Source organism: Ischnura elegans, chromosome 5, assembly GCF_921293095.1.
Source record: "Ischnura elegans chromosome 5, ioIscEleg1.1, whole genome shotgun sequence".
NCBI lineage: Eukaryota > Metazoa > Arthropoda > Insecta > Odonata > Coenagrionidae > Ischnura > Ischnura elegans.
Genome location: NC_060250.1, coordinates 57,873,442 through 57,885,373, shown reverse-complemented (window position 1 = coordinate 57,885,373; position 11,932 = coordinate 57,873,442). Strand labels below are relative to the sequence as shown.

Below are 11,932 nucleotides of genomic sequence, written 5' to 3'. Positions count from 1 at the left end.
ACCACCTTGTGTGATGCTATGAGTGCTGCTACGATGGAGGCTGCTAGCAGGTAGCAGCTAGAGTACCCAGCTAGCAGGTAGAGCTTGGCTTAAATAAGGATTGTTAATACCCTACCAAACTAAGGAAACTTTCCGACCAAAGGCAATTTAAATAGGTAATTACTAAGAGATGTTTCCCTGAGCTCTGTGCCTCATGCATGCATTGGTAATCACAGACGATTTAAAACTCCCAACTACTCGTAAAGCATCTAGGTCCCTGTGACGCATTGCATGGGTGCCAATCTAGCCTTTTTCAAATGAGGTTCAAGGGTGTACCCAGGATCAAAACTAGGGGGGGGGGAGGCAAGCCATGCTTGTTCAAGTTTGTAGGTAAGATTTAAGCATGGAAAAGGTGAATTAAATCAACATTTTAAGGAAACTGTAACAGCTCTTTATTAGTTTTTAAAATTATTTGCTTGAAAAAATATTATTTTCCTTAAAGAAATTTGCAATTTTTGCTTCTAGGGGGGAGGGGGGGGCAGTTGACCCACGCTGGGTGTGCCCATGATGAGGTCAAAATTTACCATTAACATTAGTCTAATCTGGGATTTATAAAACCAAAAAAATTTGAGTTTTGAAAACACTAATGGTGGGTGACAAATCGCAATTAATGCCTTTCGTTTTCTTTGATGAAGGAAACTACCCTACTGGCATGATGCTCCCACCAGAGGGTTAATATGCCCTGCTGGCATTCAACCATGAACCCAATCATAAAAGTAGAGGTAAACTCAGTGCCTCCCGACTATTTTAAGAATAATGAAAAACTGGCTAATTGTAGATTTCTCAGTTATTTGTTATTTTTCAGAAAAGCTTGTATAAGAGTTAGTGTTTGTTTGGAACTTTGGATGTGTGGCTTTGTCTAATCGTCTAATTTTAATTATTTTTAACGCTTGAGTATAATTTGAGCATAACCCTTATCCCAAATGGCCAATTTATCTGCTATTATTTTGGTCTAAAGGCCCAAGTGTTCAATATATCTGCCCCTTAGTCAGACCTTAGTATTTTTGAGTATTGATTTTTTAAGACTGTAGCAAAATAATTTAATTTAGCAAGATATTTTATGAATCAAGTAATCCTTAAAACAGAGACATTTATGTCTTGGGAAAATTTTGGGCATAACTGCTGGGTTGTTTTAACTTCTTGCTAATAGTGATAGAAAGCAGTGTACCTCATGGCATGATGGACGTGATGTGAATACTTGAAATAAATATTTAGCAAATGTGTCGTATGAAATTGGTGACTCTCATCTCTGAAAGTATTGAAAGACTGTATAACAAGAAATTCTTGTGAAACGAGATGGGATATGATAATCTCTTCATTCCCATGACACATCCTCATGCGTTCAGAGGAGTATTGTGTGCAGTTCATAAGGTTTTGCCGTGAGAAACTATCTATATTCAAGATATTCCCATCAAGAATTATTTGGCTTGGACTTTTGGTGATGGACTTAATGACCAGGTTGTACAGTTTTATCTATTTCTGGAGGTCTCTCGTAACATATGGTTGTACCAGCGAGGTTCTTCATAATCACATTTCAGTCTTTGCAGATTATATTCATTGATTCCTTGGTGTAGAATTTCTAAGAAGAACCTCTTGTGCACAAATCTGACCTAATGAAAGAGGTGCTAAGGAAAAAACAGGTAATGAATACATGGTGTGGCTTTAAAATGATGGATGAGATACACAAACATGAGTGGTAAAGATGCAAGACTGATAGATGTATCTTGTTAAGCCTTCTATTTTGATTACAGTGCCTTGCATAAGTACAAACTAGCATGTCTGATTGGCTTTCATTTCTATAGAAGATATTATTCCTTATCATTGAGGTTTCCTCGGGCTTCAAAACTGGTCAACAGGCTAAAATATATACATGACAAAATTTCTGTTGCTAAGTCTGTCATGGTCCTAGGGGCACAAAACAACAATTGTGAAACTTATATGTTATTCTTACACGTTCAAAAAATTTCTTTGGAGTTAGTGGCAGACTTAGCTATACAGAAGCGTCGGCATTTATAAACCCATTGACCTTGTGGCTGGGAATTGATTAAAAATGATTCTTAATGGAGTTATCACTCCACATTAAAAATATGATGAAAATATCAAAAAATAAAGATATTATTGGTATTGTGTGCAAACCATTTCTTCTACAAGGTCAAACCATGAATCAACATCAACGTTTTGTTCACCCGTATGATAAAGTGAGTGGATACAAATTTTGGAAGAATAAGACTTGCATGGGTTCCCTGTCAAGACAGAATGCCAGCTCATTTTTCAATGTCTCTTAAGACATTTCTAGCAAAGCACAACATCCCAGGTTTACACCACCCCCTTCATTTGTCTAATATTACATGTTGATACATATACCTTCTTCCTGTGGTGGAACAAATGCATTAAATGGGCCAGGGCAAGCTATAGAAGCTGTGCAAGAAAAGTGGCAGAGGTGATAAATAAGCTCTCAGAAGACAACTTCAAGCATAATTGTGAGTAATGGAAATTTTGTATGGTGCATTTTAGGGACAGGGAAAGGTTTTACATTGTAGCTGATCATAGATTCAAAATGAACTGCTGTGTAGGGTTAATCCAGTAATTATCCATACTTCAATGAATTACACAAAAGTAAATTCGACCATGTTTATTACAATGGTTTGCGATACAGATGCTCTATGTGTCTCATGCGTGGAAGTCCTCCGTTGCCCTGTCGTCAGCATCTCTCTCTCGCCGTGCCTTCCAGGTGCTAGGTTCCCTGTACCCTGGTGGCAGCGGCAGGGACCTCGTGGTCCCAGGGCAACAACCTCAGCCAGGTTGCTGGCCTTGGTGACAGCGCTTGAAACTAAGAGCCCTGCCATATCACCAGTGGCAGTGAGGTACCCTATCATAGAGAAGAAGAAAAAGGGAAAAGAAAGAAAAAGGCAGAAAATTGGCAAATTTTTGGAGGAAAAAAAATTGGGAAAGGTTAGAGTTGGTAATCCAACAGATGCTGAGGGAAACGGGTGGATCCCTTAGGGCGGCTGCTTGGCAGCATATGTTCTGCCCCTTGAGCTGCAGGTGTAATAGTTGGGCCATCAGCTGGTGGGATGTTGGTGGATGGCAACACCTGGGCTATGGCTGTCTCGTGGTGGTCGGGATGAGGATTTCGCTCCTTTCCTCAGGGATGATTGGCTCCTCAGAGATGATGTAGGCAGGTTTCAGGCGGTCAATGGCAATGTTCGCATTGTGGAAGTCCTTCTCCGTTGCCCTGTCATCATCGTCTCTCTCTTGTTGAGCCTTCCTGGTGCTAGGTTCTGTGGCAGGGACCTTAGGGTCCCAGGGCAACGACCTCAGCCAGGTAGCTGACCTTGGTGACAGTGCTTGAGCTAAGAGCTCCGCCATAGTCTCGATATCTTATGGGCACTCTTTGTAAAGTGGCCATAGAAGATAGAGCGAACAACCTCAGTTACTCATGGCAATAGTGTCAATTTGCTCTGTAGCCCAATAGTAGTTTCCCAAACTTTTTACAGAGTCTGCTCCATGGATCTACTGACCTCAACCAATGCCGCCCACCCTGCAAATCTGGATGCCGAGTGTTTGCAGGCGTGGGCAAACATATGGTCATAATCGGTGACCACCTTTACTCCAGTGCCCTTATATTATTTTCTATTTTGTTTTTGCCTCCCTTGTTACGCCAATGCTCCCTTGATGGCAGTAGTGCCAACTTGATGAACTGTGGGAAGTTACAACAATGACGATGGATGAATTATTGAGAAACTTGTTGCAAGAATAATGGGGCAGAAACTGTTTAGGGATATTTTTAATTGATGGTGAGAAAATTGAATATTGAGAATACATAGTTCTTTTAATCATCTGGTTTGAATACATTTAGAAACACTATAGAATTTCCCAGCAGAAATTTCCATATTCAACAAGTGTTGCAGTACATAAATAATAGTATCTAAGGGTGGTTAATGCGACTTTTAATGACTTATCCTGTAACATTTTTTACATTTACACATTCATTTATTTTGGGGCGGATGGTACTGGCCTGCTGAGAAGGGAAGAAAACCCTGGGGCCTGCACCCCATTTATCCTTTAGAAGTTTTGTATGCAATGAGGGCCTACCGGTCGTATGTAGTCCTGTAGCCTATGGCTCCCAGCACCTCTGGATTAACACGTTGACCGCCATGATGTTTTTAGTAGATATTTCCTCTGACGCCATTAGTGTTTTTCATTCCCTTAACTATTCCCGGATCATAAAACATTAAATGTGATTTTGTACTTTACTTTAAAATAAATATTTATATTCTGATGCCACAACGATCATGGCCCATACGTTAACACGAGATTCTGGTCACTCCGGCGTCAGAAATCCACTTTGAAACAGTCCCTCGGAGGCCGGTCAGTATGACCAGCGTGGCGTGACAGGAGCCACTCGACTCCGGTCATTATGACTGGCATGGCAGTCAACGTGTTAAGTGGCATAACTATGGGGGGGGGTAAAGGGATATATCACCCCCAAAACCTCAGAGAAATAAAAAAATGATTTAAAACTATTTTTTAGTTTTGACATGTAATAACTGTATCGGCTAAGATTTAAATATTTAGTGCCAAAATGATGTAAAATGTGTTTCCAGGCATGTCATTTTTTTTTTAATTTTCCTCCTCTACCTCCTCGGACCACCTCTCCCTCCCCCCCCCCCCCCCCCCTGTGCCTGGAGGAAGGAGTGCCACCCCAGGCCATCCCATCCCCCCAAAGCATATTCCTAGCTATGCCACTGCCTGGATTGATAGTCTTCACACATTAATTCTTCACAGTGTCCGTACAGAAAATGCTCTCAGTGTATAGCTCCCAGGAATAGTTTATTGTATTAGGTTAAATCTCACCCTAAATCAATTGGTTATCAATTGATTTAAGGCACTGAAACTGCATTTTTGTGAAACTGTGTAAGTTACAGTTATACCTAATTAATAGTTAAAGTTGGTATCACCCTTGGATTTGAACTCTGAACACATATCTATGTAGTCAATTTTTATGCTTGGGAAGCCTCTATAAAGATCAATAAAATTACATATTTGTGTTATGCAATATAATTATAATTTGTTATCGTCAATTTTTTTTAAATCAGCAGTGCATAAATTGGTACTAGACTATGCTCTTCTCATTGATTTCAGATTTGACTTTAGAGCATGTTGCAGTTGATCTGCCTGCCAGTATCCAAGCAGTTCTACCGCCGCATGTCAATCTCCACCCAGCCAGTCATCAGGAGCTTGTTTGCCATTTATGCAACAAAGCCCTATGTTCAAGATCCAGCCTGAGACGTCATATGGAAGACAAGCATGTTATCACTGGGACAGAATTTCGGTGTATACCATGCAATCGTGCTTATAGCTCCAGAAACAGCTTGATGAAACACCGGTATACTTATCATAAAAATCAGGCAGGTAATTTATTGCCAGAAGTTGTTGATGTTGAAAAGGGAGGATCGGTTATAAGTCTTGTGACAGTAGGTGGCCCATACCATTCTCACAAATCCATCCCTATTTCTGATTCGAACAACCCTCATCCTTCCTCTCCGTGCAGTTCTTCGAGAAATATTTTTCATAGCCCTGGGGATAATTTGAGTATCCATGTCTCGCAGCCCCATCCTCAAAACTTAGAGTATGCAAATGTTACACATAACCCAAAAAAGAGCGAGCCACTCTGAATATCCCCCAAGTGTTATATCGTGTATGTTATTGAAAGTTTAAATTTATTTTAACGAATTGTATACACAGATATTTATTTTGCTTTGACTGCTTGTAGCCAAAAATATTTCTCTTGTCTGTCAAGTGGATCGTATATATTTCCCTCCTCAACTGAAGGCCAATTTACTTCATAGAGCATTATTTATCTATGTTTTTTGGCTTTGCATTTAGTCACAACTGTGGTAATCTTAATCTTTCTATTTATATTTTATTATTTGTTTAAGCTTTTCTGAATACCTTCAGATTTTATCCTTAGTGCCCTTGACACTTTGAAGCCCACATATGTTAGTGATCATGTTGGTCTAGAAAACTAGAGGTTTTTTCCATCTGTTATACTAATCCCAAATGGACAGCGTAGTGACCAAATTCTTTACTTCTCTGCTACATGTGGCAGCACTATTCATCAAAAGGAAAGATAGGAATCCCTGCAGCCGCAACACGAGCTCAATCCCAAGAGCAATGAGTGGTAATATTCAATATTCATTTAAACCTCTATGACTTGAACACTGCAGGTTGGAGTTTTTAAGGAAAAATGTGCATCCTGAGTTACACTCGGGCTTCAAAGTTATGGGGCCATGTGTAGTCATGAAACTTGTTTCCATCTGGTAATTTTCAGATGTTTCACTGCATTGAAATACTTAATATTTATTTTGGCCTCCTCCTCCCTCTGTTGTTCAATCATGCTAGGCCTCAGCCAGAGAAGGTTCTGGTATCAAAATATTTATCCCATCCGCAGGAATTTTGCTGGGTTCAATCTTAAAGGAAATCCCTTCAAATTCATCCTGTAAAATTTTAAATAAGGCCATAGCCAGCAGGGGAGATTGAGGGAATAGGTATCGCTACTCTGAAATTCTCGGGATATTCTGTCCCCCTCCAAATGAGCACTCCCCAAATGTATTCCTCCATCCCATGAAAAAATTTCTAACAAAGAACCTGTCTTCAAATGAACCCCACCTTCCCTAAATTCTAGTTACATCCCTGGTCTGGGCTGCCCACAGGGAGGGACAAGTCACGCCATGGAGACAAATTGTTGGAGGAAGATCATATAATAAGCAGTAAATCATAGTTTCGAGGGCCTTGCCCATTATGTTTTGGAGGTATGGCCACCCCTCTCCTTGGTATCTCTGTTTGGAGTTTGGTAAAGCAATAGAATTTTATGAAAGAGGGAATTTTTCTTGCCTCTTTATCTGGTGAAATGAAAGTTAATAGGATTTATTGTACATATACATAAATAAGCCAAATCCACTTTGGCAGGACTTATGTTCTGTAATAAGGTAATATGGTTATTTTTCTTAGACTATATATTACTTTATTTTGTGGAATAATAAGTGTAGTTATTGTCAATGGCTGAGATGAAAAACATAAAAGTTCCTTCAAACTCTTTCTGTACTAGTTTACAGCAATGCCTGGTGCTTCATTATGTTAAAGGTGAAGTTTCAATTGTGATATAAATGGAAAAAGGGTCTAACCTCTCTCAGGAGGGCCTTGTGAGAGCTGGAAAAATGATTGCTTTGCGTAGGGTACTGGATTTTCTGTAGCTATACGCTTATCAAATGCAACTATTTTAGGATCAGCATCCTCACTCCTACCAAGGATTAGTGAAAATTATTATACGTTTAATTCCCATCCATTTTAAGTAACCAACAGATTATATTGAGCTCAATTGGTGATGGTACCATTGTTTTCCTTGGTATCGAGTCCTGGTAAGATTGAAATAGAATTAATAGTTTTTTTCCCATTGATTTGGATGGTAATCTGCAGCTTAGTGGTAGTCAGCACAAACCTTTATGCCTGCTTGTGTTTCTTAGCTAATATCATTTTGAATAATATAATTTAGGTGGAAGTATATTTTAACACTAAATTCGTCTGTGAAGCTTGGTTGACTCCAGATCCAACATATTTTATTGTCGTATGACCTACTAGCTTCAAATCACATAAAAGTAACCGTTAATAATTTAATTACATCATTTTTAGCACATTTCAAGTTTCATGTTTTTTGTATGCTTAATACCATGATTTAAAAATAAACCCTTTTTGGTAAAATGGAATACACAGGCTGGAAATCAGTTTAGTGACAAAACACCAAGTGAGAACAATGTTGTTACAACTTTTTTTTAATGCACCCATTTATATTTTTCTCATTATTTGTAGTAAGTTCAATTGAATGGAATTAATATTTTCACCATGAACTGGAAAAGCTGTATTGTTTAAAATATTTGTTGTGAAAATTGTCAGTTTCACAAAATTATGTTTAAATCAGTCAAGTAGCTATATACGACTGTCATTATGCTGCCACTAACAGGAAAAAATTCTAGCTAGAAATTGGTCTTTTTGAACTGGAACAGTGGAGTCCAGCTAATCTGAGCATAAGCAGAGATACATTCTCTCTTGGGGTCAGGTATTGATGAATGAGTGTTCTTTCTATCTTATAATCCCCCCCAAATATAGAATGTTTTAGTTCTAAAATTAGCATCGCTCATTGTTTTTTTTCAGCTTTCCCGTGATTCAATCCTTTTAGCACATGTAAAACAAAGATCTCATTGAAATCCTTGATAACATATTCCTCACACTATATTGGAGACTTTCCTTTGCCATTATTGTTATCCTTTTGCTACTCAGCAATAGTCCTTGTAGCCAGTTCATTTGTTGCATTCTCTTAAGATCTTCATTAGTCCTCTCTTGTCTACCGCACCTCCTCTTTACTACCTTGATCAATATGTAAATCTTTTCAAAATGTGGGAAATCCGCCGTGTTCTTCTTCGGCGTACAGTGATCCATAGTCCTTTCTTCTCTAATCCTGTACACCTCCTATTTCTCTTGCTCTATCCGTCCATTTTATCTTCAGTATCCTCCTCCAGCACCAGAACTTCTATTCTTCTCTGATCACTTTTTCCAATCGTCCAAGTTTCTGAAACATAGAGTGTTACTACCCTTATTTTCATGTACTGTTTCCTGGTGTTCAGTCTTATGCTTATTAATCATAGTAATGGCCTCTTTGCCATGAACACTGCCTTAGCTTGGGCAATTTGACGGTTGATGTCTGCCATGCCTCTACTGTCCAAGGTAATGATGCTTCCAGGGTAGGTGAGTGACTCTACTCGCTCCAATTTCTCTCCTTTGAGGCAAATGTTTGCCACAGTTTTGTCTCTTTTGCATACAAGTACGTATCTTGGTTTTCTTCCCATTTATTTTCATAACGTATTCGTGAAATGCTTATCAATTTTGGTCATTGAGTCTTGAAGGTCTTCCTCATTGCTTGTGATGATGACATCATGTGCGATCAACTCTTAATGTAGGATCTGATAAATTGTTTCATTGGTATGATAGTGAATGTGAACCACTTGCCCCTAAACTGTCCTCTGTATCGCTCAGTTGGATATTGCTATGTTTCAGTTGGAAACAGCTGGGTGTGATCAATTTATAGCTAGAATTTTCGCCTGCAAATTGGCTGTGCATTATACGTTATAAATTATAATTTATTTGAAGTTTATATTTATAAAAATGTTCATGTTTAGTTTCTTCCCTTATGTACCATTTTCCAAAAACAAATCAAAAAATGTAGAGTAAATTGAAATTCGAACCTGAATTAATTGGTTTCCCAAATAGTTGTGATAATGCATTTTCCAAATGAGTTTTCAGATTTCATAATATCACAATAAACTCATTGATTGGAAAGTGCTTTGAATCACTTAAGAAGATGTTGGCTGTTTCACAGTATTACCTGACCATAATGTCTTAATGAAATGGTAACAGAAATGTGAAAAATGGTTGGTCTTATTGAAATATAGAACTTTACATCATAAAGTGAAATTTTTATTGTGCCTCTCCAGGATCTGTGTACCAAAACTTTTAGAAATAGTCTTACAATCATTTTCCTTGATTTCAGAAAATTCTGCTGTCCTATGACTTAATTGCGTAATTGTACCAGCTGCTTTCAAATTTGAGATGAAAGTTGGAAAAAAATGGCCCAGAACACAATAGATAACGGATCTAAATATCCCTTCCTGCATCTGGTGATATTCGCGAAATTCCGCCCTCTTTGGCTGTCACCAAATAGGTATTTGATTCATGAAGCACAGACCACCATTTTCTGCATACCATGGTCATTTTTGCCGGACCATAATTTTTGCAATTCCCTCAAATTTTTACAGTTCTCATTCTGTTGACAGCTGGACATGGTATTGTGATGATCTGTGTAGCCATTTTTTTAAATTACTGATTATGGTAGAGATTGGATAGTAAATAAACTGTTGTTTTCACCTTTTTTGCTCCGTCGCAGTGGTCTGAAATCTGAAAAAGCTGGACTAGAGTCCAAAATGGCTTTTAATTAGATGGAAACTTGAAAATTAGCATTAATACTAATGAATGCTTTTCAAATATGAATTCATATGCCATTTTACACAAATGCAACCCATTACTGAGATACAGTAGCCCAAACATGACCAATTTTTTTCAAAACCACGTGCTATCTAGTTTTTCTTCAAAAATCTTTGAATTTAAACGGGTGAGAGTAATTATTAATATGTTCTGTTTGTAGATGCCAATACTGCAACCCTAAAGTCTGAGATGTCACTCCATTACCTCACATTACAGGAGGATATTGAAGTGAGTGAGAGATATGCAATACTGCAACTTTGAATTTTTCTTCGAAAAAATATCTCTTCCTATCTTTCTCTCTTAACTCACATCAAAGCGTGCATTAGGAATTAATGTGTGTGTTTGTCTTCAAGAATGAGTTCCCCTTGCGTCAACATCAACTAAAATGTATACAAATCCAAGGCATGAGTGTGCAATAGGTTTTCCATCATTCCACATTGAGTTGGACAGTGTGGGCATATTTCTCAGCTTGAAGTCAGCCAAAAATCTCTCATTTATGGAGGTTCCTCGATTCTCACTTAAAGATGCTTTCAAGGGTAAAAATTACGGCACATGGCAATAAGTCTCATGCATGGGCGTACCCAGTGGGGGGGCAGGGAGGGGGGGAAGCGAAAATAAATTCAGTTCAAAACAAAAGTCATGAACAAATTTTCCATTTGAAGAAAAATGATATTAGTATAAAACATGGAACTAAAATAAAAATCATTATTTTTTCAAGCAAATAATATTAAAGCTGATAAATTGCTGTCATAGTTTTCTTAAAATTTTGGGATCATTTACCTTTTCCCTACTGTACACGTATATATACGTGTGGACGTTTCCTGACCCGGGAGACGATGGGCGTATATATACGTGTGAGATTTTCCTGGCCAGGAGATCGAAAGAATATGCGTTTTCTAGCTCCCCCCCTTATAGGACGGTCGTGGGTTTACGACGTCTTTGTCTCGGGTCCCAACGCTTCGGGGTTTAGCATTAACCCTCGGAATCCGGGAGCAGGTACCCGGATCCTTCATCTTTTATAACCCCTCTAAGCGGTACGGGACAGCGGTCATTCAATTGTTTATACAGTCAATTTTCGAAATAAATATTTGTTCATTTCTCAAGAAATATACACTAAGAATTGAATTATTTGTCTTTTGAGCAGCGTTTACAATTTTTAAACGAAATTCTACGACAAATATTAACTTATATCTCGAGTTATGTATAAACATCAACATGGAAATTGTTGCTGCGTTAAATGCGTTAACAATGGCCTTAGAACTTCGTTTAAAATTTGACAATGCTCAGATAAAAATGAGGAATTCAATTCAAAGTCTGTAATTTACGTGCAAGCAACAATTATCCATTTGCCAAATACATATAAGCAATACATAAGTTGACCGCGAACCAATGCCGCAGGTGTGTTCGTAAACCCGGAAAGGAGGGAGCACAACTACTCTCGGAGTCCGAGATAATGTGGAGTCCCGGTGGGGAAGGGTCGAAAAAGGTTCCGCGAGACCCTTCTTAACGAATGCCCTCCAAAAATGCTCCGTACCACGAGAAAGAAGAGTCTCTTGGGGCTTAGTACAGCAGTCATGCTAAGACGAAAACTCCGCCGTCTCGAAAGGGTTAACCTTTTCTGTGCAAAAACGTTTCAACTTGAACGACCACAGCTAGTTTCCCCCCCCTCTCCCCCTTAGTTTTGATTCTGGGTATGCCCATGTTCTCACTTATCCAGTTCTTGATTATTGAGGTTTGACTGTATTTAACAATGGAATGAAAAGGATTAGGCCATCATTTCAAATTAAATGCACTGACA

The 11,932-nt window shown here is 38.5% G+C and overlaps 1 protein-coding gene across 5 annotated transcripts in view; it reads left to right on the top strand.

Annotated features, from left to right (window-relative positions):
• LOC124158935 (broad-complex core protein-like) overlaps nucleotides 1-7,767 on the top strand; it is a 351,886-nt gene extending 344,119 nt beyond the window's left edge. For 4 of the 5 annotated variants that reach the window (XM_046534360.1, XM_046534366.1, XM_046534368.1 and 1 more), the window contains one exon: nucleotides 5,185-5,811. In XM_046534360.1, the coding sequence (XP_046390316.1) occupies nucleotides 5,185-5,717 (533 nt within the window). In that variant the 3' untranslated portion in view covers nucleotides 5,718-5,811. Of the gene's footprint in view, nucleotides 1-5,184; nucleotides 5,812-6,727 lie in introns of those variants that run through there. The other variant, XM_046534363.1, reaches the window with a different exon arrangement.
• The last annotated feature ends 4,165 nt before the right edge of the window (nucleotides 7,768-11,932 follow it).